This window comes from Chamaea fasciata, unplaced genomic scaffold (assembly GCF_029207755.1).
Source record: "Chamaea fasciata isolate MVZ Bird 193981 ecotype frontalis unplaced genomic scaffold, bChaFas1.0.hap1 SCAF_15, whole genome shotgun sequence".
Taxonomy (NCBI): Eukaryota; Metazoa; Chordata; class Aves; order Passeriformes; family Sylviidae; genus Chamaea; species Chamaea fasciata.
The window spans coordinates 16,263,051-16,288,246 of record NW_027094100.1 but is presented as its reverse complement, the minus strand read 5'-3'; the positions used below and the strand labels follow the sequence as shown (position 1 = coordinate 16,288,246).

General features: G+C 55.9%; 3 protein-coding genes across 3 annotated transcripts in view; all 3 read right to left on the bottom strand.

The window, feature by feature from the left end:
* The window catches only part of LOC136297530 (uncharacterized), a 156,826-nt gene that overhangs the window by 41,445 nt on the left and 90,185 nt on the right, over positions 1–25,196 (bottom strand). The gene's annotated exons all lie outside the window — the stretch shown is intronic.
* Positions 14,585–17,855, bottom strand: LOC136297497 (protocadherin gamma-A2-like). The gene is made up of 3 exons (XM_066197440.1): positions 15,297–17,855; positions 15,108–15,225; positions 14,585–14,601 (listed from the first exon to the last, which is right to left on the bottom strand). The coding sequence occupies exons 1-3, from the start codon at positions 17,742–17,744 to the stop codon at positions 14,585–14,587; spliced, it is 2,583 nt and encodes an 860-aa protein (XP_066053537.1). The 5' UTR covers positions 17,745–17,855.
* On the bottom strand, positions 17,970–22,029 carry LOC136297496 (protocadherin gamma-B5-like). Its single transcript, XM_066197439.1, has 2 exons — positions 19,260–22,029; positions 17,970–18,081 (listed from the first exon to the last, which is right to left on the bottom strand). Exons 1-2 carry the CDS (start codon positions 21,728–21,730, stop codon positions 17,970–17,972), a joined length of 2,583 nt encoding a protein of 860 aa, XP_066053536.1. The 5' UTR covers positions 21,731–22,029.

The following is a 25,196-nucleotide window of genomic DNA, read 5'->3' as shown; positions in this document are numbered from 1 at the left end:
AGGAGCGTGTAGCCTCGCGTGTCCTCGAAGTCCAGTGCCTCCTGCAGCATGATTGTCCCGCTCTCGGCATCCACCCTGAACTTCTGAAGCACTTTAGCCGGCATTTTCCCGAAGCCGTAGGTGATGTGGGCGTTGGTGCCGGCATCAGCATCAGAGGCAGAGACGTTCAGCACTATCCCTCCGGGAGGCACGTCCTCGCGCAGGCTGACGCGGTACCGGTCCTGCGCGAACACGGGTGGGTTGTCATTGGCGTCGGTGACGTTGATCCAGAGCTGGGCGGTGCCAGTCCGGGGCGGGTCTCCGCCATCCAGCGCAGTCAGCAGCAGACGCAGACTATTCTCGCTCTCTCGGTCCAGCGAGCGGCGCAGAACCAGCTCTGCGAATTTGCTGCCGTCCTGACTGTCCTTCACCTCCACCGCGAAGTATCCGTTGGCCTCCAGCTCATAGCCCTGCAGCGAGTTACTGCCCACGTCCGCGTCCTCGGCCACACCCACGGGAAATCGGGCGCCAGGAGGTGTGGATTCAATGATTTCAAAGTGGATGTTATCCTTAAGAAAGCGCGGCGCGTTGTCATTCACGTCCTGGATGTCCACCTGGGTGTGGAAGACATTGAATGGATTCTGCACCAGCGCCTCGAAGCTGACGGAGCAGGTCGCCGACTCGCCGCACATCTCCTCCCGGTCCAGCCTCTCGTTCACGTACAGGTTCCCGTTCTCCTCATTCACAGTGAAATATTTCAGCTGCTTCTTGCCGGCAGACGCCACCTGCAGCTTGCGCGCCGGCAGCTCGTCCGCGCTGAGCCCCAGGTCCCGCGCCAGCGGCCCCACCAGCGAGCCTCTGCCCAGCTCCTCGGGGATGGCGTAGCGGACCCGCTCGGCCGCCGCCCGCCACCACACGCACAGCAGCACCGCGCCCAGCAGCGCTCGCCCGCCGCCCGGCCCGCGCCTCTGCCGCCGCCTCACCGCCATTCTCTGTGGCCACAGCTCGCCGCGCTCCTGCCGGACTCCTGCCGCTGCCCTGCCTCCCTTCCAGCCGCTCTCGCCTGACAGAAAGCTACCTGAAAGGCAGCGAGGTCGGCGCGCCGCCTGTCGCCGCTGCCTGCGGGGCCGCTGGCGCTGTGGCCGGCGCCGGGCGAGCGAGCAGCCTGCGGGGGCAGGACGCTGCGGCGGCCGCGGCCAACAGCGACACCCGGAGGCGCCGCGGCGCCACTGCAGCCGCCGGATGGCCGCGCCGAGGGGGTCTCGCCCCTGGCCGCAGCGTTGGCTGCTCATCTCCATCAGCTACCGAAAAGCGCGAGTCAGAGTTCAGTTTGGCGAGTTTTTTCATTGCCGCGGAAAGGGGACTGGAGGAGCCCTTTTCAGAAGCCAAAATTCAGAGTCTGGCTGGGGAACGTGTTGAGGAGTACTGGAGGATCACGCAGACGTCACACAAGGGAGCGCAGGTGAGTACAGGTAAGTATAAGCAGGTACACTGTGCATCAAATACCCTGCAGATTCCTATCTATTCTATTATTGCTGTGGGCTCTCTATTTCCCTTTTTTATTTTTTTTCTACCATATCTGTGAAGCAACGTCTACAAAATACTTGGGAATAGAAGCCTTTGTAGAAGAGCAGCACCGGAAGCAACATTTTCTTTCTGGAGATTCTTGCTTATATTCCTTTTATTTTGTATTCCTCTCACAGTAACTGTGACTAGGGGGAAATGGCAAATCTTATTCTCTAGAACAACATTACCCTTACATGTTTCCAACATCCTTACATGTTTTACAAATCATGGAGATTACCAAAACATCTTGTCTTAGAACTGGGAAGAATGACCTGTTAAAGCATTTCTTCAAATGGCCTTTTCAGTGAACCGTGTAAGTAAGTAGATCTAAGAACGTGGGCAGACAGAAAAAGGTATCCATGCTCCCATACTCCAGTTACCGGCGTGCTGAATTTTTTACGCTGAGAATTGTAAAAAAGGAGGGTTATTACTCCTCTGTGGTGATGCTCGAGGCCCACATGACAGGTCAGCTACCTTTCCCGGGACAGAGACTTCAAGATAAAAACACGACCAAAAAAAGAAAAGAAAACAAAAACAAACAAAACAAAACAAAAAAAAAACCTCACAAAAGAATCTTAGAAGGGCAAAACAAGAGAAGAGAAGGCAGTTTACCGCGGCTCAAATGTCAAGTGCTTTGTCACGGTAAAACACTGAACGCTCCCAGCGTGGCATGGTCTGAAAACAGAAATGATAAAACACCCTTGAGAGCAATGCTTATGAAAAAATACTTCATCCACCTCGGTGCCTGTTCGTACTGACACCACCTCTCTGCAACAACCACAGGAAATCACGAAATACAATGCTCTCCACAAACCAACAGGTCTTGTTTGACCTTGTAGAGAGCAGGGCACATTAATGATCAGCTGAACTATTCCAAGCACTACACAAACCAGGTTTTGGGAAATTACAGGAACAGACAGTTTTTCCAACGCTCCTATTGCTCTAGAAATAACTCCATGAATTATTACTGTCCTCATTGACAGGGTTCTGATGATAACTCGGTTCCTGGTCATGTCAGTCTTGACACTGTCTCCAAAGAAACAAAGATAGAAACGACAAGACTCAGTCTTTATCTCACAAGCTTCTGCTGCTGTATCAGTTATTAGGAACGATTTCTCGGCCTCAGCATTGCTGTGAGAACAGACTCTTCCTCCACAACAAGAAGCAGCCACACTCTGACTTCAGAGAGAGAATACTGAGAAAGCATTTAAGTAGAATCTCACCCTTCCTCACCCTTTGTTGTATGACATAAATTAGACACTGCTTTCAAGCTTTCAAATAATTAACGTTGATTGAAAACTCTGTGTTGCACGACAACTGTGATAAATACAAAACCTGACAACTGACTTTTGGGGAAACCTTCAACCAATAAACAGTTCACCATGAAAATACCTGTGTACGTCTAAGAGTCCAAACCTGTGAGCAACACTCTGATCAAGAAATGAACATTGGCAAATGCACTTTAGGCACATTAGGACCTACTGTCGCTGCACCCTCGGCTACAGCATCACCTGTATTTACATCTCTCTGATAAAGGCACAATGGGGAAAAGTAAAAGAGACAAAATATGCCCATAGAACAGCAACAATCCTTCGGAAATCAGCTTTTGTTTGGCGCAAGAGGCTTCTCTGGACAATCAGGTCATTCTCACAAAATCACTCCAGGTGCAGTAACTCTGGATTGTGCTCACCGACTGCTAAGGAGCACAGAAAATAAAAACAACCTTTCTAACCAGTAATGCATTAAGAGTGTACCAAACACTCTTCCCCTACATAGCATCTATTTTAAACACCCGGCATGGAAAGATCGAGCATGGCTACACGAGAGAGAACGATACAAAACAAGATTTAAGGCCACGTAAAAAGCACAAATAACCTTTCACACAATTTTATCTCAACATTCCTTGCAGGGCCGGGCTGCCTGTAACGCATCTCAGCAGAAACCTCGAAAATATGCTCTAATTTCAAGATATCCACCATAGCTGGAAGGCATAAAAAGAGATATATTGACTCTCTAATCTAAACAATCTGTGTGGGAGCATCAACTTCTTCACCTCCGTCTTCGCAGGAGTACAGCGATGACGCACCCCAAGGTGACAAACAAGTGCTAACGTATACATTTTAGATTTAACTACATGAGCAACAAGCAGTTACGCTACTCTTCTACCATCTCTACTCGCTCCCGAGTGTGAAGCTCACTTTTCACTCAACCAAATAAATTCCTGCAAACAAACTGGAAGAATGCCTGGGAATGGTCTCCCAGAAAACACAGAATGCTACACTGTTTTGGCACTGCTGCAACTACTGGATGAGGAAGACTCAATAAGACCCCTGCAAGAGTAAGAAATGTAACAAACCCAAAACAAGGCAGGCAAACACGGGTCCACGTTCAATTTCAAAAAAATGGCTTCAATTTATCCTAAATACTATTTAAAGAAAAGGAATACGGGAAGAGTGATCATTGAGTATACCAAAGACAGACTTGCGAAAAGTCCTGCTATTAAAAATCCATACTACGGTGTACTTCATACTCTGTTTTAAACGATAAAAATAATAATAAATGTTAGACCAGGGGGTACTATCCCGATGAGCAAATAAAGATGCGAGGGGAAAAAAAATAAAAGGCGGTAAGATTGCGTCCAAAATAAAAATATTATCGCGAACTTGAAATGTCTAGACCGGAACAGGACTGTTTTCTATGTCACCCAAATACAGAACACGTGCTGTGGAGAACACAGCTGACCCTACGAACAACGCAAACTTACACTTTTTTACAATGCAATACAGCCGATCAGAAGTGCTAATACTGGCTAGACAAACAGAATTAAACAACGCGGACTGAAAACAACAAAGGACTCAAACACCGAATCTCGTGCAGAGAAGAGCCTGAATTCTCCTGAAAGGCCCGCCAAGAATAAGACTGAGATCCGACTCCCACGTCCACCTCCGAGGAAACAAGAAGCACCAGCAGATCACTCCCCGAGGCTTTGCCTTACTTGTCAGAATATTCCCCTAACCAGAACAGAGATCATGGGGTAAAAGGACAGGGAAGCAGAAGGAAGCGTCATGGACACAATCCGGCGCAAGGAACTCACCGAGGGAGCGGCGGGATCCGCGGGGAGGGCGGCGGCCACATCCTCCTCCCCGAGCAGCGGCGCGGGCTCGTCGGGCAGCGGGCGGGCCGGGAGGGTGTCGCAGCAGCTGGCGCCCGAGAAGCGCAGCTGGCTCTTGCGCGAGTCGGCCGTGAGCGACACGTCGTGCGAGTAGGACTGCAGGAAGGCGCGCACGCCGTCGATGCCCACGAAGTGCGACACGGGCACGCCGCGCAGGGCGCCGCTGTCGGGCGGCAGCAGGTGCTGGCGGCGCCAGCGGCGCAGGCGCAGCGCCAGCAGCAGCAGCAGGAAGGCCACGAAGAGGCACGACACGGCGGCCACGGCCAGCACCAGCCAGCGCGTCAGGCTGCCGGCCGCCTCGGCCGGCGCCGCCGCCTCGGCCGCGCTGCCCAGCTCGGCCAGCAGCTCGGCCACGCTCTCGGCCAGCACCACGCTCAGCGTGGCCGTGGCCGACAGCGCCGGCCGCCCGTGGTCCTTCACCACCACCACCAGGCTCTGGCGCGCCGCGTCGCGGGCCAGCGGGGAGCGCGCCGTGCGCACCTCGCCGCTGTGCAGCCCCACGCGGAACAGCCCCGGCTCCGTGGCCTTGGCCAGCTCGTACGACAGCCACGCGTTCTGCCCCGCGTCCGCGTCCACCGCCACCACCTTGGCCACCAGCGCGCCGGGCTCCGACCAGCGCGGCGCCAGCTCCACGCCCGACCACGGCCCGCCCGAGCCCGCCGCGGGAGCCGCCGGCGGGTACAGCACCTGCGGCGCGTTGTCGTTCTCGTCCACGATCTGCAGCCGCACCGACACGTTGCTGCTCAGCGCCGGCGCGCCGCCGTCCTCCGCACGCACCCACAGCTGCAGCTCGCGCACCTGCTCGTAGTCCAAGGAGCGCAGCGCGTACAGCGCGCCCGTCTCCGCCTGCACCGACACGTACGACGACAGCGGCGCGCCCCGCACCCGCCCCTCCGACAGCCGGTAGCGCACGCGCGCGTTCTGCCCCCAGTCCGCGTCCGTGGCGCGCACCCTCAGCACCAGCGCGCCCGCCGCGTTGTTCTCCGCCAGCCGCGCGCTGTAGCGCTCCTCCGCGAACACCGGCGCGTTGTCGTTCACGTCCAGCACCCGCAGCGCCAGCACCGCGCTGCTCTGCAGCGCCGGCGACCCGCCGTCGGCCGCCCGCACCGTCACGTTGTACTCCGACACCTGCTCTCGGTCCAGCTCTCTCGCTGTCACCACGCGATAGTAATCATCAAAGGACTTCTCCAGGCGGAACGGCATGTCTCCTTCGAGCGAGCAGCGCACCTCGCCATTCACCCCTGAGTCCCGATCATGTACATGCAAAAGTGCCACAACAGTCCCAGACGGGGCGTCCTCAGAAATATCACTTAGTTGCGACCTCACCGAAATCACTGGCGCGTTATCGTTTTTGTCTGTGACGGTGATCGCGACTTTGGCAGTGTCGAAAAGGCCTCCGCCGTCCCGTGCCTGCACCTCCAGTTCATGAGAACCGCCTTCCTCGAAGTCCAGGCTTCGCAACAGAGTGATCGCACCCGTCTCTGAGTCCAGATGGAAGATATCTGATGCCATGTCCGACACTTTTTTCAACGAGTATTTCAGATTCCCGTACAGCCCCTCGTCCTCGTCCGTGGCCGTGACGGTGACGAGGACGGAGCCCACGGGCACGTCCTCGGGCACACGCACCGTGTACTCCGCCAGGCTGAACACGGGCGCGTTGTCGTTCGCGTCCACCACGGTCACTCGGATCCGAGCCGTGCCCGTCCGGGCCGGATCGCCGCCGTCACTCGCCCTCAGCACCAGCTCGTGACACGCCGCCTCCTCCCGGTCCAGCGCCTTCGCCAGCACCAGCTCGGGACGCTGATCGCCGCCGGGGCCCGCCTGCACGGCCAGCGAGAAGTGCTCGTCGCCGCTCAGCTCGTAGCTCTGCAGGGAATTCTGGCCCGAATCAGGATCATGTGCGTCTGGCAGGGGAAACCGCGACCCCGGGGCTGTCGTTTCGCTTATTCTCTCTTCCAGATCCGCTTCCTTGAAGCTGGGAGCGTTGTCATTAATGTCCGTGATTTCCACTTCTATTCGGTAAACCTGCATCTCACCCTGCACTATCAGCTCACAACGCAGCACGCATTTCTCCACCAGCCGGCACAGCTGCTCCCTGTCGATCCTCTCCACCGTCACTAAATGTCCCGTCTTCGCATGCAGGGTGAAATACTGCGTCCTACCTTCCGAGACCACTCGGACGCCGCGATCGCTGATCGCCGGCAGCTGCAGCCCCAGGTCCTTGGCCACGTCGCCCACGAACGCGCCCTTGGGCATCTCCTCGGGCACCGAGTAGCGCAGCTGCCCCCACGCCGCCTCCCACGCCGCCAGCAGGACGGCCCAGAGCAGAGCTCGCTGCCGCCGGCCCCAGCGCCTCCCCGCCGTGTACATCTCCGCCGCAGCACCGCCCCTCCGCCTGCAGCTCCTCGCCGCCAACCCAGGCAGCTCCTGCTCCGACTCTGCTCTCAGATTCTGCAAGGTATTTCAGCCACCGCCTCCTCAGTCTTGCTACTGAGCGGCTCCGCACCGCGGGGACTCTCGCAGATCTCCCGGCCGCCGAGAGCCGATCCTCAGCGGGCGGAGCTGACTACACTGCTCCGAGCTTCCTCTCGCTCCTCTCGGTCAACAGCGGCGCCCGCAGCCTCCTCCCGGCACTGCAGCCACCGAGCGCTGCGCAGCGCTGCCCGTCCGGCCCGCCGGCAGCTCGCGGGAGGGACAAAACCGCTAAAAAAACCGACGCTTTTCGTCCAGCGCGAACCGCTTGCTTCGGCTTTTGCCCAGCTGATCTCTGGTTTCATCCTCCACCGATGACGGCCGGACAGAAGTAACACGCCTCCTGTGATTATGCTATTTCTACCGCCTGGAAAGATGTCTTTATCATGATCGTATTACATGGATGTAACTGTATCCGAATATGTCGTATGGGGTATCACGAGTTTTAACTGCATATTTCCGAAAGCGCAAATTCCTCTACCAATTCCAATTTTTTCCAAATTCCAAACCCAATTCCAGTTTTTGCAGATGTCGTGCTTGAAGAACAGCCTTTCAGCGGATCGAAACAGTATTACAGAATAGGAAAACTACTCATGGACACAATGGTCACCGAATCCTGCACTGCTGGGGCGGTCGTTGCTGTTTTGCACCCGCACATCAGACACTACTCTGAGTAAGTCTGCATGACTCCCCATTCTCCAATCATGACTTCGCAATTTTTCATTACAATTCTACTCAATATAGGCATGACAATGCTCACTCTGATGACTTAGTACTCCCACAAAAAGGTGGGTTTTTTTAATCTTAAATTAACCCGACTGAGTAGTTTAAGTATTCCTACAGCAGCCTTCCCTCAAAAGAAGGAGGTTTGTACATCTAACAGAAGGTTCAAATACACACTTTCGGGAAAAAAAAAAAACCTATGGGGAAGGAAAACTCTGCACACCAAGCCCACCATGTACATCTCATTCTACACAATAAACATCCGCCTCCTTCGCTAATAACAAGTAACATCTAAGAAAACACAATTTTCCTAAATATCATCTTTCAGCTGAACCAGAATGTGTGATTATCAAATGTGCTTCAAAACTACTGTACGATAAGAACCTCCCACTGAGACTACCAATCTTAGAGCTGATGAGGCAGCAACGGCCAGTTAGCAACACTTGACGCAGAAATAAACACGAGAAAGGATTATTTCACGGCGTCATGGAGAAAACGATAACCACTAAAATGCTCAGCGAATAATAAAACCCACAAGAGCCTGCTTTCACAAGCACACTGTTATTTAAAGGCGCAGAAGAAAGGATTTCGCTTTACAGACCTGAGCTGCGTCCCGGCCGACAGGCGGCTCTCCCGCGACGGCGCCGCTGCTCAGGCTCGGCTTCTCGCAGGAATCCCCGCCCAGAAGCTCCTCCGCCGACAGGATGGGCACCGGCGGCGGCGGCGGCCAAGCGGCCTCGGGCACGGCGCGGGCCGGCGCCGCCACGCACAGGTTGTAGGAGTAGGGCAAGGTGCCCTCGCAGAAGTCGGCCGGGAAGGCGGCGCCGGCCACCGAGAAGCGCTGCGCGCCCAGGCAGCGCAGCACGGCGGGCGGCCCGGCCCGGCGCAGCCGCGCCAGCACGACCAGCGCCACGCTCAGCACCAAGAGCGCCGACAGCAGCGCCAGCGCCAGCACCAGGTAGAACTGCAGCTCGGCCGCCGGCGCCTCGGCGCCCGCCGCCCGCTCGCTCAGCTCCGGCAGCGCCTCCTGCAAGCTCTCGGCCAGCACCACGTGCAGCGTGGCCGTGGCCGACAGCGCCGGCTGCCCGTGGTCCTTCACCACGGCCACCACACGCTGCTTGGCCGCGTCCCGCTCGGACACGGCGCGCGCCGTGCGCACCTCGCCGCTGTGCAGCCCCACGCGGAACAGCGCCGGCTCCGACGCCTGCACCAGCTCGTACGACAGCCACGCGTTGCGCCCCGCGTCCGCGTCCACCGCCACCACCTTGGCCACCAGGTAGCCGGCCTCGGCCGAACGCGGAACCACCTCGAAAGGAGTCGCCGCCGCCGCCTCTCCCGGCGCCGCGGCCCCCGCGCCCGCCGCCGGCCACAGCACCCGCGGCGCGTTGTCGTTGCGGTCCAGCACGAAGACGCGCACCGTGGCCGTGGAGCTGCGCGCCGGCGCGCCGCCGTCCTGCGCCCGCACCTCCACCGCGAACTCGCGGCACCGCTCGTAGTCGAAAGAGCGCTGCGCGTACAGCGCGCCGCTCCGCGCCTCCACCGACACCGGCGGCGCCGCGCCCGCCGCGCCCGCGCTGCCGCCCGCCAGCCAGTAGCTCACGCGCCCGTTGGCGCCCGCGTCCGCGTCCCGCGCCTGCACGCGCAGCACCAGCGCGCCCGCCGCGTTGTTCTCCGCCACGTACGCGCTGTACGCCGCCTCCTCGAACACCGGCGCGTTGTCGTTCACGTCCGACACCTCCAGCACCAGCTCCGCGCTGCTGCGCAGCGCCGGCCTGCCCCGGTCCCGGGCCACCACCGTCACGCGGTGCTCGGCCGCCTGCTCGCGGTCCAGCGCGCTCGCCGTCACCACCTTGTACGAGCCACCCGGCGACGCCACGATCGACAGCGGCGCCTCGCCCGACAGCTCGCACGACACCTGACCGTTCTCACCGGAGTCCGGGTCATTCACGTTCAGCAGGGCCACCACGGTGCCGACTGGCGCGTCCTCGGGCACGGGAGTCGACAGTGACAAAATGGTGATCTCGGGGGCGTTGTCATTCTCGTCAGTGATTTCTATCTGCACCTTGCAGTGTGAGACCAAACCCCCGCCGTCTCTCGCCTCAAGGCCGAAGATGTATTTACTTTTCTCCTCGAAATCGAGGGAACCCGACGTCCTTAGTTCCCCACTCTCACTGTCCACAGAGAACAACGAGGTAATGGCGCCTGGAACGTTGCTGAAGGAGTAGGAGACCTGCCCGTTGGAGCCCGCGTCCGCATCCGTCGCCTTCACCAGCAGCACCAGAGACCCCGCTGGCAGATTCTCCGCCACTCGCGCTTCGTAGACGCTTTTGCTGAACACGGGCGGGTTGTCATTGGCGTCTGTCACGTTGATGCGAATCTGGACAGTCCCGGACCTCGCGGGGTCCCCGCCATCCACCGCTGTCAGCACCAGCTCAAAGGAGCTCTGCTTCTCCCGGTCCAGCGCACTGTCCAGGACTAATTCTGGCTGCTTGCTTCCGTCAGTGCTATCCTTTAAGGCCAGAGAGAAAGACGGGTTGCTGGCGAGCTGGTAAGTCAGCAACGAGTTACTTCCTACGTCCGTATCCCGGGCCATCTCCAGGGGAAAACGAGCACCGGGAAGCGTCCATTCACCGATCTCCAGTTCCAGAACAGCCTTGCTGAAGACCGGGGAGTTGTCATTCACGTCCTCGATGGCCACCTCGACGCGGAAAAAGTTCAGCGGGTTGTGCACCAGCGCCTCCAAGCTGACGGAGCAGGTCGCCGACTCGCCGCACATCTCCTCCCGGTCCAGCCTCTCGTTTACGTACAGGTTCCCGTTCTCCTCATTCACAGTGAAATATTTCAGCTGCTTCTTGCCGGCAGACGCCACCTGCAGCTTGCGCGCCGGCAGCTCGTCCGCGCTGAGCCCCAGGTCCCGCGCCAGCGGCCCCACCAGCGAGCCTCTGCCCAGCTCCTCGGGGATGGCGTAGCGGACCCGCTCGGCCGCCGCCCGCCACCACACGCACAGCAGCACCGCGCCCAGCAGCGCTCGCCCGCCGCCCGGCCCGCGCCTCTGCCGCCGCCTCACCGCCATTCTCTGTGGCCACAGCTCGCCGCGCTCCTGCCGGACTCCTGCCGCTGCCCCGCCTCCCTTCCAGCCGCTCTCGCTCTCACTACAGCCCGCTCGGGCCGCCGCAGCGCAGCCGGCCCGCAAGGGCCGCCTCGGACGCCGCTGCTCCCCGACAAGCGCCGCCTTTCGCCCCCTCTTTCCGCCGCCGCTGCTGCTGGCGCTGGCGGGGCCGCTGGCGCTGTGGCCGGCGCCGGGCGAGCGAGCAGCCTGCGGGGGCAGGACGCTGCGGCGGCCGCGGCTCCAGCGCCGCTCGGCGGCGGCCAACAGCGACACCCGGAGGCGCCGCGACGCCACTGCAGCCGCCGGATGGCCGCGCTCCAGGGGGCCCGGCTTTGGGCGGGGCTCGGGGCTGCGCCGCCAGCGGGGTCTCTCCTCCATCGCACACAGCGAGCGGAGAAGCACTGCGAAGGCTCGATGTGACTCCAAGGAATTACTAAATGAGGTGCGCCTTCGGGCGCTTTCTGTTCATGTCCTTTAATCCCAGTGAACCCTCAGATGCGAGTTTTCGTGGCAGAGCAATACGGAAAGGAACTCTGCTGCTCATTAAAAAACCAAACAAACAAAAAACACAACAACAACAAAAAACCAAACAAACAACAAAACCAACAAAACAAAACCTCGTAGTACAACTATAGGAAGAAGGAATGACATTCTCGAAGGGGATAACTTGGGGAGCCTTTCAGGTCTCCGTCATGTATCTTTAATTCTATTGCTTCCCTTACATGGGTCAAATTAAGCTGAGAAAGAGACCAGCCTAAGGCAAAGTTTAGAGCTCAATACTTGAATAACACTTATTACTTTTTTCTGAATAATTAAATTTTTTCTTTTGTGTCTCCATACTTTAGATCCTTACAGTGAAAAACTGAAAAGCCATTTCTGAGTCTCTCATAGAACCAAATAAAAGGTGTTTCGCAGTGCAATTATAAACCATTCTATCTGAACAACATGATTTATTACTGCTGGGTGACTGTCATTTACTTTCAGCAAAGGCATCACGGAAAAAAATGGCACAGGCCTAGACCCTAGAGATTAAATCTAAACTATTTTCCAACAAAACCCCTTTGGCACACCAGTTTCCTCAATCAAAGTCAGTCTCCCAGCCTGTTCGAACAGCAATCTGAGTCTCCAGGCACATCCAACTTGGTCTGGGTATTTAGACAACTCTCCTGAAACCACCACAATGTATAAATTCATATTTCCTCTTCTGTCACTTGTAGTAGCTGCACAACAAAGGGAACTGTCTTTTACCAAGTATACAGAACCTACAACGTAACACCCAGTCTCAGTCATTTCCTTGAACCATGAAAAAAGAAAAAGAACTTGGAAGCACTAGTGAGGGCCTCATCAAACTATAAAGTCAAATTAAACTTAACGCAATTCTTGTATCCTTCTCAAACCGTACAACATAAACTCCTGGACTAGCCCTGTCACTGGATAAACACACTTCTCTCTGTCAGCACACAGCACGAAAGCAAATTTTGAGGACAGACACTATTAAGAGTCGCTCCCACAACTTCTCAGATCCCAAGGATCACAGCGCGAATTCCTGCATAGCGATTTTTCTGCTCATCACAATTATTTCAACTATTCTGAAATGTTGTAAAGGCTAAAGACATCAGTAACCTAATTTGTGATCCAGCCATCACAGTATAATTCAAAGGTAACATCATCTTTCTCCAGCAAATGGAGTTTTTTGGAAGATGGCTGACTCTCCTACTCTCAATGCAAGGTTTCCATCTGTGCCCAAGAATTACCATTCACAGAAAACTAAAACAGTGAAGACACAAACCGGCCCTTTGAGTCCAAACTATGCAATATCAAAAATTAAGAAGCCTTTAGAAATTTTTCAGAAGGTCATTAATAAACACATGTATCAAGAAGAGACATGCCTTGTCTCCAACAATACCTTCTCCCAAAGAAGTCTCTCCTCAATCCCTTCTTTTGGTGGAGAGGCGCCACCAAAAGTTCCTCACGCAACTTCCCAACGCCGTGGATAATAAATATTTCACTTCTCAACCCAAGTACGTGTCAAGCGTGAGAATTTCCTCGAGTAAACGCTTAAAAACCCACTTCTGTTAAACCGCGCAAGGAAAGAGGTTAACATCTGCAGAAAGGAGGGGATCAACATAGACTGTTAATGAGATGATGATGGCACTAAGGTTAAGCACTTGGGTTACAGTTCAGGTACTTAGCAGGTAATGAATACAGAGGTGGCTCTGCCCAAAATTCCCCTATGGCACTTGCCATAACAGCCTAACTAAACCATTCTTTGAAGAACCACAACAATCTGCAAACACGCAGGAGGAAGCTCCCAAGGCTCCCCACACAGCTGAAGTAAGATCTCTAGGGCAAACTTACCATGGTAGAAAAAAAAAATCACATTGTACAAAAGTAGGGCTGAACACTTCACAGGGAAAAGAGCAAACAATGTCTCTCCTGTTTCCACAGACCTCCACATTTAGGCCACAGGACTCTTGTCTCCAGCCCTGCACAACCTGCACGGGGTTCTCTGACCCTCCTAATTTGCAAAAACATGTAATCAAATCTCAGCTGCCGACATACTTGGATATCTTTAATATCCACCACTATCAGGCCATGTGCATTTACCAGGAAGGGGAGTTGAATTTCTCTGCAAGGTTCAATAGCCTGACATTTCACATTATCCCAAGAGTAGTAGGTACAGGAGAAGGGTATCTAGGGAGTAAAACATACACAAAGGTCTCACACAGAAGCTCACACATGGGCTATGCCCACAGGTCCTCAATGTAATTTCTTTGTACAGTAAAAAAGGAAAAAAATGCAAGGAACCACGACAGCGGGTCACATATAACAACTAGGACAAACGGAATTTCTACACCATCGTTACACCACTTAGATTAAAAAAAAAAAATCGCAGCAAACTTTAAACTTCTCTGTATCTGCAAAAAGAGATTATTCACCCTGCCCAAATATTATGCAACAGGAAAGCTACATCTACAGTCGGTCTTCTTTAGAAGAAACGGGGCACACACAACCTCTCACTGTCTGAGAACAGTGTCAGCGATCTGTCAGATCACTGATACTCAAAGGAAATGTGCGCTACTAACTAAATTAAAATACCTTCAAGAGTATAAGCTATACCTAGCTCTGGTAAGGACCCAGTCATCACAATAACTGCTCCCTCTATTTCAGCACATGGCTAACTTGGAGGGTACATGAATCTCCATGTTTAAAGCTTAAAATGATGATACACACGGGGCCACAAAGTGTGGTTGCAAAAGACCTTCAATCTGCTCATGAAAATGTGCTGTTGCTGAAACACCTGACCCTGTAAACAGTGAAAATTCCATTTACACGTAATGAAAGACATCCATTTGAGACATTAATTTTGAAGAATTAAAGGCTTTAGTTAAACTAGATATTGTTGAGATAAGATGGATAAACTCCCCTTGGTTAAGAGAAGCCGGATTTAAGGAACTGATAAATCATGACGCCTGTCAACTTAGGTTTCTGTTTCTGACTAATCAATTGACTCCAAAAATACAATGATATGATAAATCAAGATAGACCTGGGAAAACAGGATTCAGTTGTCACGCAACACTAAAAGGTAAAAAAGTCAAAGCGAAAAAGACTCACTTCATCATTTTGAGACCCCGCCCCATATAAAGGACCACCGACCCATTTCAAAGAACAAACTACGCATGCTTAATAGATTTTTGGCTAATTACCGCACGAAGGGAGGAATGGGATATACCAGAGTTATGAATATACAATTGTGTTTTGGGAATTCAATACTCCTGTACATTAAAAGACCCTGTGATCGTCTGTGAGCGGCGCGTGTGTATTTGGGAGCTATCCCGCACGCTGCCTGGCGTCGTAATAAACACACTTTCTGACTTTAAACTGTTAGAGAGTCTTTCTCTGCCATAGTCAGATATCGATATTAGACCAATATCCATATTTGTTTTAAAAATTCATGTCGAGAATAAGCAATGCTCAGGAAAATTACATTTCTCAGGAAAAAGAAAAAAAAGAAGAAATTAAATGCAACTTGACAGAAACCTGAAGAACACACCTCACGCTAAGAGCAAACCCCCTTCTCCGACTGTGCCCAACAACTTTAAGGCTGAACTCAGAACAGACGTCCACCTCCCCGAAGCAAGAAGCACCAGGACAAAAAATGCCCACGTTCAGGACTTTGCTTTCCATCCCTGCAAATCGTCCCTACGCAAGACAAAGAGCAGGGGAAAACCGGAAGGAAGCGTCTCACAAAAACTTTGGCACCAGCAACTCACCGAGGGAGCGGCGGGATCCGCGGGGAGGGCGGCAGCCACATCCTCCTCCCCGAGCAGCGGTGTGGGCTCGTCGGGCAGCGGGCGGGCCGGGAGGGTGTCGCAGCAGCTGGCGCCCGAGAAGCGCAGCTGGCTCTTGCGCGAATCGGCCGTGAGCGACACGTCGTGCGAGTAGGACTGCAGGAAGGCGCGCACGCCGTCGATGCCCACGAAGTGCGACACGGGCACGCCGCGCAAGGCGCCGCTGTCGGGCGGCAGCAGGTGCTGGCGGCGCCAGCGGCGCAGGCGCAGCGCCAGCAGCAGCAGCAGGAAGGCCACGAAGAGGCACGACACGGCGGCCACGGCCAGCACCAGCCAGCGCGTCAGGCTGCCGGCCGCCTCGGCCGGCGCCGCCGCCTCGGCCGCGCTGCCCAGCTCGGCCAGCAGCTCGGCCACGCTCTCGGCCAGCACCACGCTCAGCGTGGCCGTGGCCGACAGCGCCGGCCGCCCGTGGTCCTTCACCACCACCACCAGGCTCTGGCGCGCCGCGTCGCGGGCCAGCGGGGAGCGCGCCGTGCGCACCTCGCCGCTGTGCAGCCCCACGCGGAACAGCCCCGGCTCCGTGGCCTTGGCCAGCTCGTACGACAGCCACGCGTTCTGCCCCGCGTCCGCGTCCACCGCCACCACCTTGGCCACCAGCGCGCCGGGCTCCGACCAGCGCGGCGCCAGCTCCACGCCCGACCACGGCCCGCCCGAGCCCGCCGCGGGAGCCGCCGGCGGGTACAGCACCTGCGGCGCGTTGTCGTTCTCGTCCACGATCTGCAGCCGCACCGACACGTTGCTGCTCAGCGCCGGCGCGCCGCCGTCCTCCGCACGCACCCACAGCTGCAGCTCGCGCACCTGCTCGTAGTCCAAGGAGCGCAGCGCGTACAGCGCGCCCGTCTCCGCCTGCACCGACACGTACGACGACAGCGGCGCGCCCCGCACCCGCCCCTCCGACAGCCGGTAGCGCACGCGCGCGTTCTGCCCCCAGTCCGCGTCCGTGGCGCGCACCCTCAGCACCAGCGCGCCCGCCGCGTTGTTCTCCGCCAGCCGCGCGCTGTAGCGCTCCTCCGCGAACACCGGCGCGTTGTCGTTCACGTCCAGCACCCGCAGCGCCAGCACCGCGCTGCTCTGCAGCGCCGGCGACCCGCCGTCGGCCGCCCGCACCGTCACGTTGTACTCCGACACCTGCTCTCGGTCCAGCTCTCTCGCTGTCACAACGCTGTAGTAGCTGCCGTGAGAGCTCTGCAGGCGGAAGGGGACATTACCATCGAGAGAGCAGCGCACCTCGCCGTTGGACCCTGAGTCCATATCCTGGACATGAAACAGGGCGACCACCGTCCCCGACGGGGAGTCTTCGGAAATCTCACTCAGCGCTGACCGTACCGAAATCACTGGTGCATTATCGTTTATGTCTGTGATGATGATCGTGACTTTGGCAGTGTCGGAAAGGCCTCCGCCGTCCCGTGCCTGCACCTCCAGTTCATGAGAGCCGCCTTCCTCGAAGTCCAGGCTCCGCAACAGAGTGATCGCACCCGTCTCTGAGTCCAGATGGAATATCTTCGATGCTCTTTCTGTTATTTTCTTTAACGTGTATTTCACATGACCGTACAGCCCCTCGTCGGCATCGGTGCCTGTGACGGTGACGAGGACGGAGCCCACGGGCACGTCCTCGGGCACACGCACCGTGTACTCCGCCTGGCTGAACACGGGCGCGTTGTCGTTCGCGTCCAGCACCGTCACTCGGATCCGAGCCGTGCCCGTCCGGGCCGGATCGCCGCCGTCACTCGCCTTCAGCACCAGCTCGTGAAACGCCGCCTCCTCCCGGTCCAGCGCCTTCGCCAGCACCAGCTCGGGACGCTGATCGCCGCCGGGGCCCGCCTGCACGGCCAGCGAGAAGTGCTCGTCGCCGCTCAGCTCGTAACTCTGCAGGGAATTCCGGCCCGAGTCCGGGTCGTGAGCCTCGGCCAGGGGAAACCGCGACCCCGGAGCAGTCATCTCGCTCATTTTCTCTTCTAGCTCAATTTCCTTGAAGCTGGGTCCGTTGTCGTTAATGTCTGTGATTTCCACCTGTATTCCGTAAACCTTCATTTCCCCCTCCACTATCAGCTCACAGCGCAGCACGCATTGCTGCACACTCTCGCACAGCTGCTCCCTGTCGATCCTCTCCGCCGTCACTAAATGTCCCGTCTTCGCATGCAGAGCGAAATACTGCGTCCTACCTTCCGAGACAACCCGGATGCCCTGGTCTCGAAACTGCAGCAGCTGCAGCCCCAGGTCCTTGGCCACGTCGCCCACGAACGAGCCCTTGGGCATCTCCTCGGGCACCGAGTAGCGCAGCTGCCCCCACGCCGCCTCCCACGCCGCCAGCAGGACGGCCCAGAGCAGAGCTCGCTGCCGCCGGCCCCAGCGCCTCCCCGCCGCGCACATCTCCGCCGGAGCACCTAAACGCCGCTTTCCACTCAAGTTCCTACTCGCCGCTCCCGGCTGCTGTCGCCGGCCTTTCCGCCTCTCTGCAGCACGGCTCCGCACTGTGGGGACGCTCGCAGACCGCCCTCCCGCAGCCGAGCCTGGTCGGGAGCGAGAAGTGATCGAGCCGCTCCGCAGCGGGCGGGGCTGCCGGTAGCGCTCCGAGCTTCCTCTCGCTCCTCTCGGTCAACAGCGGCGCCCGCAGCCTCCTCCCGGCACTGCAGCCACCGAGCGCTGCTCGGCGCTGCCCGCCCGGCCCAGGGCCAGCTCGCGGGGAGGGGCCAGTCGCCACCGAAACCTGTGTCCAATCCAACGGTATTAAACCTGGCATTTCTCCAGCCGCCTTCCAGCAAAGCATGGGATTGAACGCAGCTGAACTTCCGTTAGAGAGACACACGTATGTTCGCTTTCTAGTACGGTATATAATACCCATTTATTAACCGAATATCACTCAGCAGCCACCAAAGTCTCCGTACTTCGCTTCGTGAAATAAAGATTAGGAAGTGCGAAACACCCACGTCGTTCTTGTGAGCCCATCATGTAGAATAACCAGATCTTACTGTATAATGTAAGATCCGCCTGGAACTTTGGTAACACCTAATATTTCAGAAAACCTAGCCTTTTAGATAAAATTTCCCAAGTGAGCCTGAACGTACCTTAATACACAAAAAGAGCTACGCTGAACCCGAAACATTTTGAACACACGACTTGCATGGCGAAATTCTCCCCTACACGTGTGAGCATTGAAAAAGTAGGAATGGACACGGATCGTGCTTATTTCAACTGTTCATGAAAACCTGGCATTTATGCAGCTACATTCCTTCAAAAATGTAAGAGGGGACGGAAAACAAAAGGAGCATGCATTATAAAGGAAAGACCTCTCGCTTTCACACTCAGTGACGGATATGCACGTTCCATTCAGAGCGGAACACCAAAAGAGCAGGAAATAAAGTGGGTTTTTTCTACAGCTGTTACTCAGGGGCGGATTTGGAAAGAGAGTTTAGAAAAAAAAACTTTAAATATTGAGCGTCATTAAGCGAATCTCGTTCTACACGCTAAAAATTTGCCTTCATCAATAAAAACTTTCAGCTTTTCAGACAACAAGTCTCCACAACGAAAGCTCACAAGCAGATGACAGAAAACCTGCCGTCTCTGCCTGCCTGTTCTAAGGGGATAATGAAGGAAAGGAAAACGTAATTCAGAGCATCACCACTGCAGAAAGATTTTACTCAGCAGAGGCTGAAAGGTAAGAGCGAATCCATCGAGCCAAAGTCTCACCACCGGCAGATGAGACAAGTGTCCGTCCACAAAGCTGGCCCTAAGATATGCGGAATGCTTATAGAAAAATCATTGAAACAGAGTCCAGTACAGGCAGTGCCAAATGAGAAATTTGACCAAAAGACCAAGAACAGACTGCCGCACGCTCTTAGGAGTTAAAGGTTAGGAAAGAAAGAGCATACGGGCTTACAAACCTGCGGTAAGTCAGATTCGGCAGGCGGCTCTGCCACGACGGCGCTGCTGCTGCTGAGGCTCGGCTTCTCGCAGGAATCCCCGCCCAGAAGCTCCTCCGCCGACAGGATGGGCACCGGCGGCGGCGGCGGCCAAGCGGCCTCGGGCACGGCACGGGCCGGCGCCGCCACGCACAGGTTGTAGGAGTAGGGCAAGGTGCCCTCGCAGAAGTCGGCCGGGAAGGCGGCGCCGGCCACCGAGAAGCGCTGCGCGCCCAGGCAGCGCAGCACGGCGGGCGGCCCGGCCCGGCGCAGCCGCGCCAGCACGGCCAGCGCCACGCTCAGCACCAAGAGCGCCGACAGCAGCGCCAGCGCCAGCACCAGGTAGAACTGCAGCTCGGCCGCCGGCGCCTCGGCGCCCGCCGCCCGCTCGCTCAGCTCCGGCAGCGCCTCCTGCAAGCTCTCGGCCAGCACCACGTGCAGCGTGGCCGTGGCCGACAGCGCCGGCTGCCCGTGGTCCTTCACCACGGCCACCACACGCTGCTTGGCCGCGTCCCGCTCGGACACGGCGCGCGCCGTGCGCACCTCGCCGCTGTGCAGCCCCACGCGGAACAGCGCCGGCTCCGACGCCTGCACCAGCTCGTACGACAGCCACGCGTTGCGCCCCGCGTCCGCGTCCACCGCCACCACCTTGGCCACCAGGTAGCCGGCCTCGGCCGAACGCGGAACCACCTCAAAAGGAGTCGCCGCCGCCGCCTCTCCCGGCGCCGCGGCCCCCGCGCCCGCCGCCGGCCACAGCACCCGCGGCGCGTTGTCGTTGCGGTCCAGCACGAAGACGCGCACCGTGGCCGTGGAGCTGCGCGCCGGCGCGCCGCCGTCCTGCGCCCGCACCTCCACCGCGAACTCGCGGCACCGCTCGTAGTCGAAAGAGCGCTGCGCGTACAGCGCGCCGCTCCGCGCCTCCACCGACACCGGCGGCGCCGCGCCCGCCGCGCCCGCGCTGCCGCCCGCCAGCCAGTAGCTCACGCGCCCGTTGGCGCCCGCGTCCGCGTCCCGCGCCTGCACGCGCAGCACCAGCGCGCCCGCCGCGTTGTTCTCCGCCACGTACGCGCTGTACGCCGCCTCCTCGAACACCGGCGCGTTGTCGTTCACGTCCGACACCTCCAGCACCAGCTCCGCGCTGCTGCGCAGCGCCGGCCTGCCCCGGTCCCGGGCCACCACCGTCACGCGGTGCTCGGCCGCCTGCTCGCGGTCCAGCGCGCTCGCCGTCACCACCTTGTACGAGCCGCCCGGCGACGCCACGATTGACAGCGGCGCCTCCTCCGACAGCTCGCACGACACCTGACCGTTCTCGCCGGAGTCCGGGTCATTCACGTTCAGCAGTGCCACCACGGTGCCTGCCGGCGCGTCCTCGGGCACGGGACTCGTGAGGGACAGAATTGTTATCTCTGGAGGATTGTCATTCACGTCCAGCACCTCTACCTCCACCTTGCAGTGGGCCACCAAACCACCGCCATCGGTCGCCTCCACAGTCAGGCTGAATGTGCACGTATCCTCGAAGTCCAGTGCTTCCTGCAGCGTTATCGTTCCTCTCTGGGCATCCACCGCGAACTTTCGGAGTACCTTAGCCGGCATTTCTCCGAAGCCGTAGGTGATGTGGGCGTTGGTGCCGGCATCAGCATCGGAGGCAGAGACGTTCAGCACTATGGATCCAGGGGGCGCGTCCTCGCGCAGGCTGACGCGGTACCGGTCCTGCGCGAACACGGGTGGGTTGTCATTGGCGTCGGTGACGTTGATCCAGAGCTGGGCGGTGCCAGTCCGGGGCGGGTCGCCGCCGTCCAGCGCAGTCAGCATCAGCCGCAGGTTCGGCTCGCTCTCCCGGTCCAGCGAGTGGCGCAGCACCAGCTCCGCGGATTTGCTGCCGTCTTGGCTCTCTTTCACCTCCACCGTGAAATACCCGTTGGCCTCCAGCTCATAGCCCTGCAGCGAGTTACTGCCCACGTCCGGATCCTCTGCCATGCCCAAGTAAAAACGGGCGCCGGGAGAAGTAAACTCGTTGATCTCCAGCTGAATTTTTTTTCGCAGAAAGCGCGGTGTGTTGTCATTCACGTCCTGGATGTCCACTTCGACATGGAAAACATTCAGCGGGTTGTGCACCAAAGCCTCGAAGCTGACGGAGCAGGTCGCCGACTTGCCGCACATCTCCTCCCGGTCCAGCCTCTCGTTCACGTACAGGTTCCCGTTCTCCTCATTCACAGAGAAGTATTTCAGCTGCTTCTTGCCGGCAGACGCCACCTGCAGCTTGCGCGCCGGCAGCTCGTCCGCGCTGAGCCCCAGGTCCCGCGCCAGCGGCCCCACCAGCGAGCCTCTGCCCAGCTCCTCGGGGATGGCGTAGCGGACCCGCTCGGCCGCCGCCCGCCACCACACGCACAGCAGCACCGCGCCCAGCAGCGCTCGCCCGCCGCCCGGCCCGCGCCTCTGCCGCCGCCTCACCGCCATTCTCTGTGGCCACAGCTCGCCGCGCTCCTGCCGGACTCCTGCCGCTGCCCCGCCTCCCTTCCAGCCGCTCTCGCTCTCACTGCAGCCCGCTCGGCCCGCCGCAGCGCAGCCGGCCCGCAAGGGCCGCCTCGGACGCCGCTGCTCCCCGACAAGCGCCGCCTTTCGCCCCCTCTTTCCGCCGCCGCTGCTGCTGGTGCTGGCGGGGCCGCTGGCGCTGTGGCCGGCGCCGGGCGAGCGAGCAGCCTGCGGGGGCAGGACGCTGCGGCGGCCGCGGCTCCAGCGCCGCTCGGCGGCGGCCAACAGCGACACCCGGAGGCGCCGCGACGCCACTGCAGCCGCCGGATGGCCGCGCTCCAGGGGGCCCGGCTTTGGGCGGGGCTCGGGGCTGCGCCGCCAGCGGGGTCTCTCCTCCATCGCACACAGCGAGCTCAGCAGCAGCACTGGCTCGGTGTGACTCCAAAGGCTTTCTTGACTGAGGTGCATAACTGAGTTGGGCCCTTTTAGGTCATCTCTTTAATCACACTGAATAGTCATAAGTAGGTATTCGTGGCAGAGCAATAAGGAAAGGATCTCAGCAGCTTTTAATAAAATCATGATATAAGAGTAAGAAACTATATTACGGCAAGGCATGACTTTAGGAACCTTCTAGCTCTCCGTCAGGTATCTTGAATTCTGCTTTCCTTACGTGGGACAGACTAACCTGAGAAATATTTCGGCCTAAGGCAAAGATTAGAGTCCTATGCTAAGATAGAATAATTTCTTTTTTTTTTCTTTCTGATTCATGAAACTTCCTCATTTTGTATCTCCATACTCGAGAAAATTGCAGTTGGGAAATTCAAAGTCATTTGAAAGAGTCTTTCATGGAACCAAATAAAAGATGATTCACATCGGAATTATAAACCTCTCCATCTTAGAGATATAGTTAATTCTCGCTGGTTGACTGCCATTTACTTTCAGCAAACAGAAACTAGGATCAAAGGGGGGGGGGGAAGGCACAAGCCTAGACCCTAGAGATGAAATTTGACCACTCCTCTAATAACACTCTTTTGCACACCTATTTCCCTGGATCAAAGCCAGTCTTTCTGTCTACTCTCAATGTGCTCCAAGTCTTCAGACACGTCCAAATTAGGTTGGGTATTAGGCAACACTCCTAAAATCACCACAATGTATAAATTCATATTTCCTATTCTGTTAGTCGAAGTAGATACACAAGGATGGAAACTGACCTCTGCTGAGTACACAGGAATGGTCACAAGGACCTCAAATCACACCCCCCTGCAAATATTCAGGTCTTTGGACCATGAAAAAAAGAAAAAAACGTGGATCAACAGACGAAAGGCTCATCTAATCACCACGAAAAATGGAATTTTATACATCTCTTTTATCCATTTCGCATTATACCACGGTCGACTGCTACACTGGCCCTCTCACTGGAAAGATTTCTCTCGGTCACCACACAACAAGAAAGCAAATTTTGAGGACAGACACTTTTAAAACTCACTCTCACAGCTTCTCAGATCCCAAGGATAACAACACGAATTCATGCACAACATATTTTCTGCTCAACTATTCTGAAATGTTGTAAAGACTAAAGGACATCAGTAACTCAACTCATGATCCAATCATCAAAGTTTCACTCAAAGGCAACATTATCTTTCTCCAGGAAATGGGTTTTTGGAGCATGAGCGACTCTCCTATTCTGTATGCAAGTTCCCCATTTGTGTCCAAGAACTACTATTCACAGACAGCATCATGAAACAGAAAACCGAAATGGTGAACACCATTTTGGCCCTTTGAGTCCAAACTATGTAAGATCAAAAAATAAAGACACCTTTAGACAATTTTCAGAAGGACATGAATAACCACATGAATCATAAAAGCACATGCCTTGTCTCCAAGAATACCTTCTCACAAATAAGTCTTTCCTCAATCCTTTCTGTTGGTGGAGAGGTGCCACCAAAAGAAAAGTTCCCCACACAGCTTCCCACTGCCGTAGATAATATTTCACTTCTCAACACGAGGACATGACAGCGTGAGAATTTCCCCCAGTAAAACTTGAAAAAACCACTTCTATTAAAACGAGGAAGGCAAGAAGTGAACAGCTGCAGAGAGGAGGGGATCAACATAGACTCTTAATGATGACGATGATGATGATGGCACTAATGTTAGGCACAGACTTCAGGCACTGAATACAGAGTCGACTCTGCCCAAAATTCCCCTATGGCACTTGCCATAACAGCCTAATTAAACCATTCATTGAAGAACCACAACAATCTGCAAAGACGCAGGAGGAAGCTCCCAAGGCTCCCCACACAGCTGAAGTAAGATCTCTAGGGCAAACTTACCATGGTAGAAAAAAAAAATCACATTGTACAAAAGTAGGGCTGAACACTTCACAGGGAAAAGAGCAAACAATGTCTCTCCTGTTTCCACAGACCTCCACATTTAGGCCACAGGACTCTTGTCTCCAGCCCTGCACAACCTGCACGGGGTTCTCTGACCCTCCTAATTTGCAAAAACATGTAATCAAACCTCAGCTGCCCACATACAACATCTTTAATATCCACCACTATCAGGCCATGTACATTTACCAGGAAGGGGAGTTGAATTTCTCTGCAAGGTTCAATAGCCTGACATTTCCCATTATCCCAAGAGTAGTCAGTACAAGAGAAGGGTATCTAGGGAGTAAAACATACACAAAGGTCTCACACAGAAGCTCACACATGGGCTATGCCCACAGGTCCTCAATGTAATTTCTTTGTACAGTAAAAAAGGAAAAAAATGCAAGGAACAACGACAGCGGGTCACATATAACAACTAGGACAAACGGAATTTCTACACCATCGTTACACCACTTAGATTAAAAAAAAAATCGCAGCAAACTTTAAACTTCTCTGTATCTGCAAAAAGAGATTATTCACCCTGCCCAAATATTATGCAACAGGAAAGCTACATCTACAGTCGGTCTTCTTTAGAAGAAACGGGGCACACACAACCTCTCACTGTCTGAGAACAGTGTCAGCGATCTGTCAGATCACAGATACTCAAAGGAAATGTGTGCTACTAACTAAATTAAAATACCTTCAAGAGTATAAGCTATACCTAGCTCTGGTAAGGACCCAGTCATCACAATAACTGCTCCCTCTATTTCAGCACATGGCTAACTTGGAGGGTACATGAATCTCCATGTTTAAAGCTTAAAATGATGATACACACGGGGCCACAAAGTGTGGTTGCAAAAGACCTTCAACTGCTCATGAAAATGTGCTGTTGCTGAAACACCTGACCCTGTAAACAGTGAAAATTCCATTTACACGTAATGAAAGACATCCATTTGAGACATTATTTTGAAGAATTAAAGGCTTTAGTTAAACTAGATATTGTTGAGATAAGATGGATAAACTCCCCTTGGTTAAGAGAAGCCGGATTTAAGGAACTGATAAATCATGACGCCTGTCAACTTAGG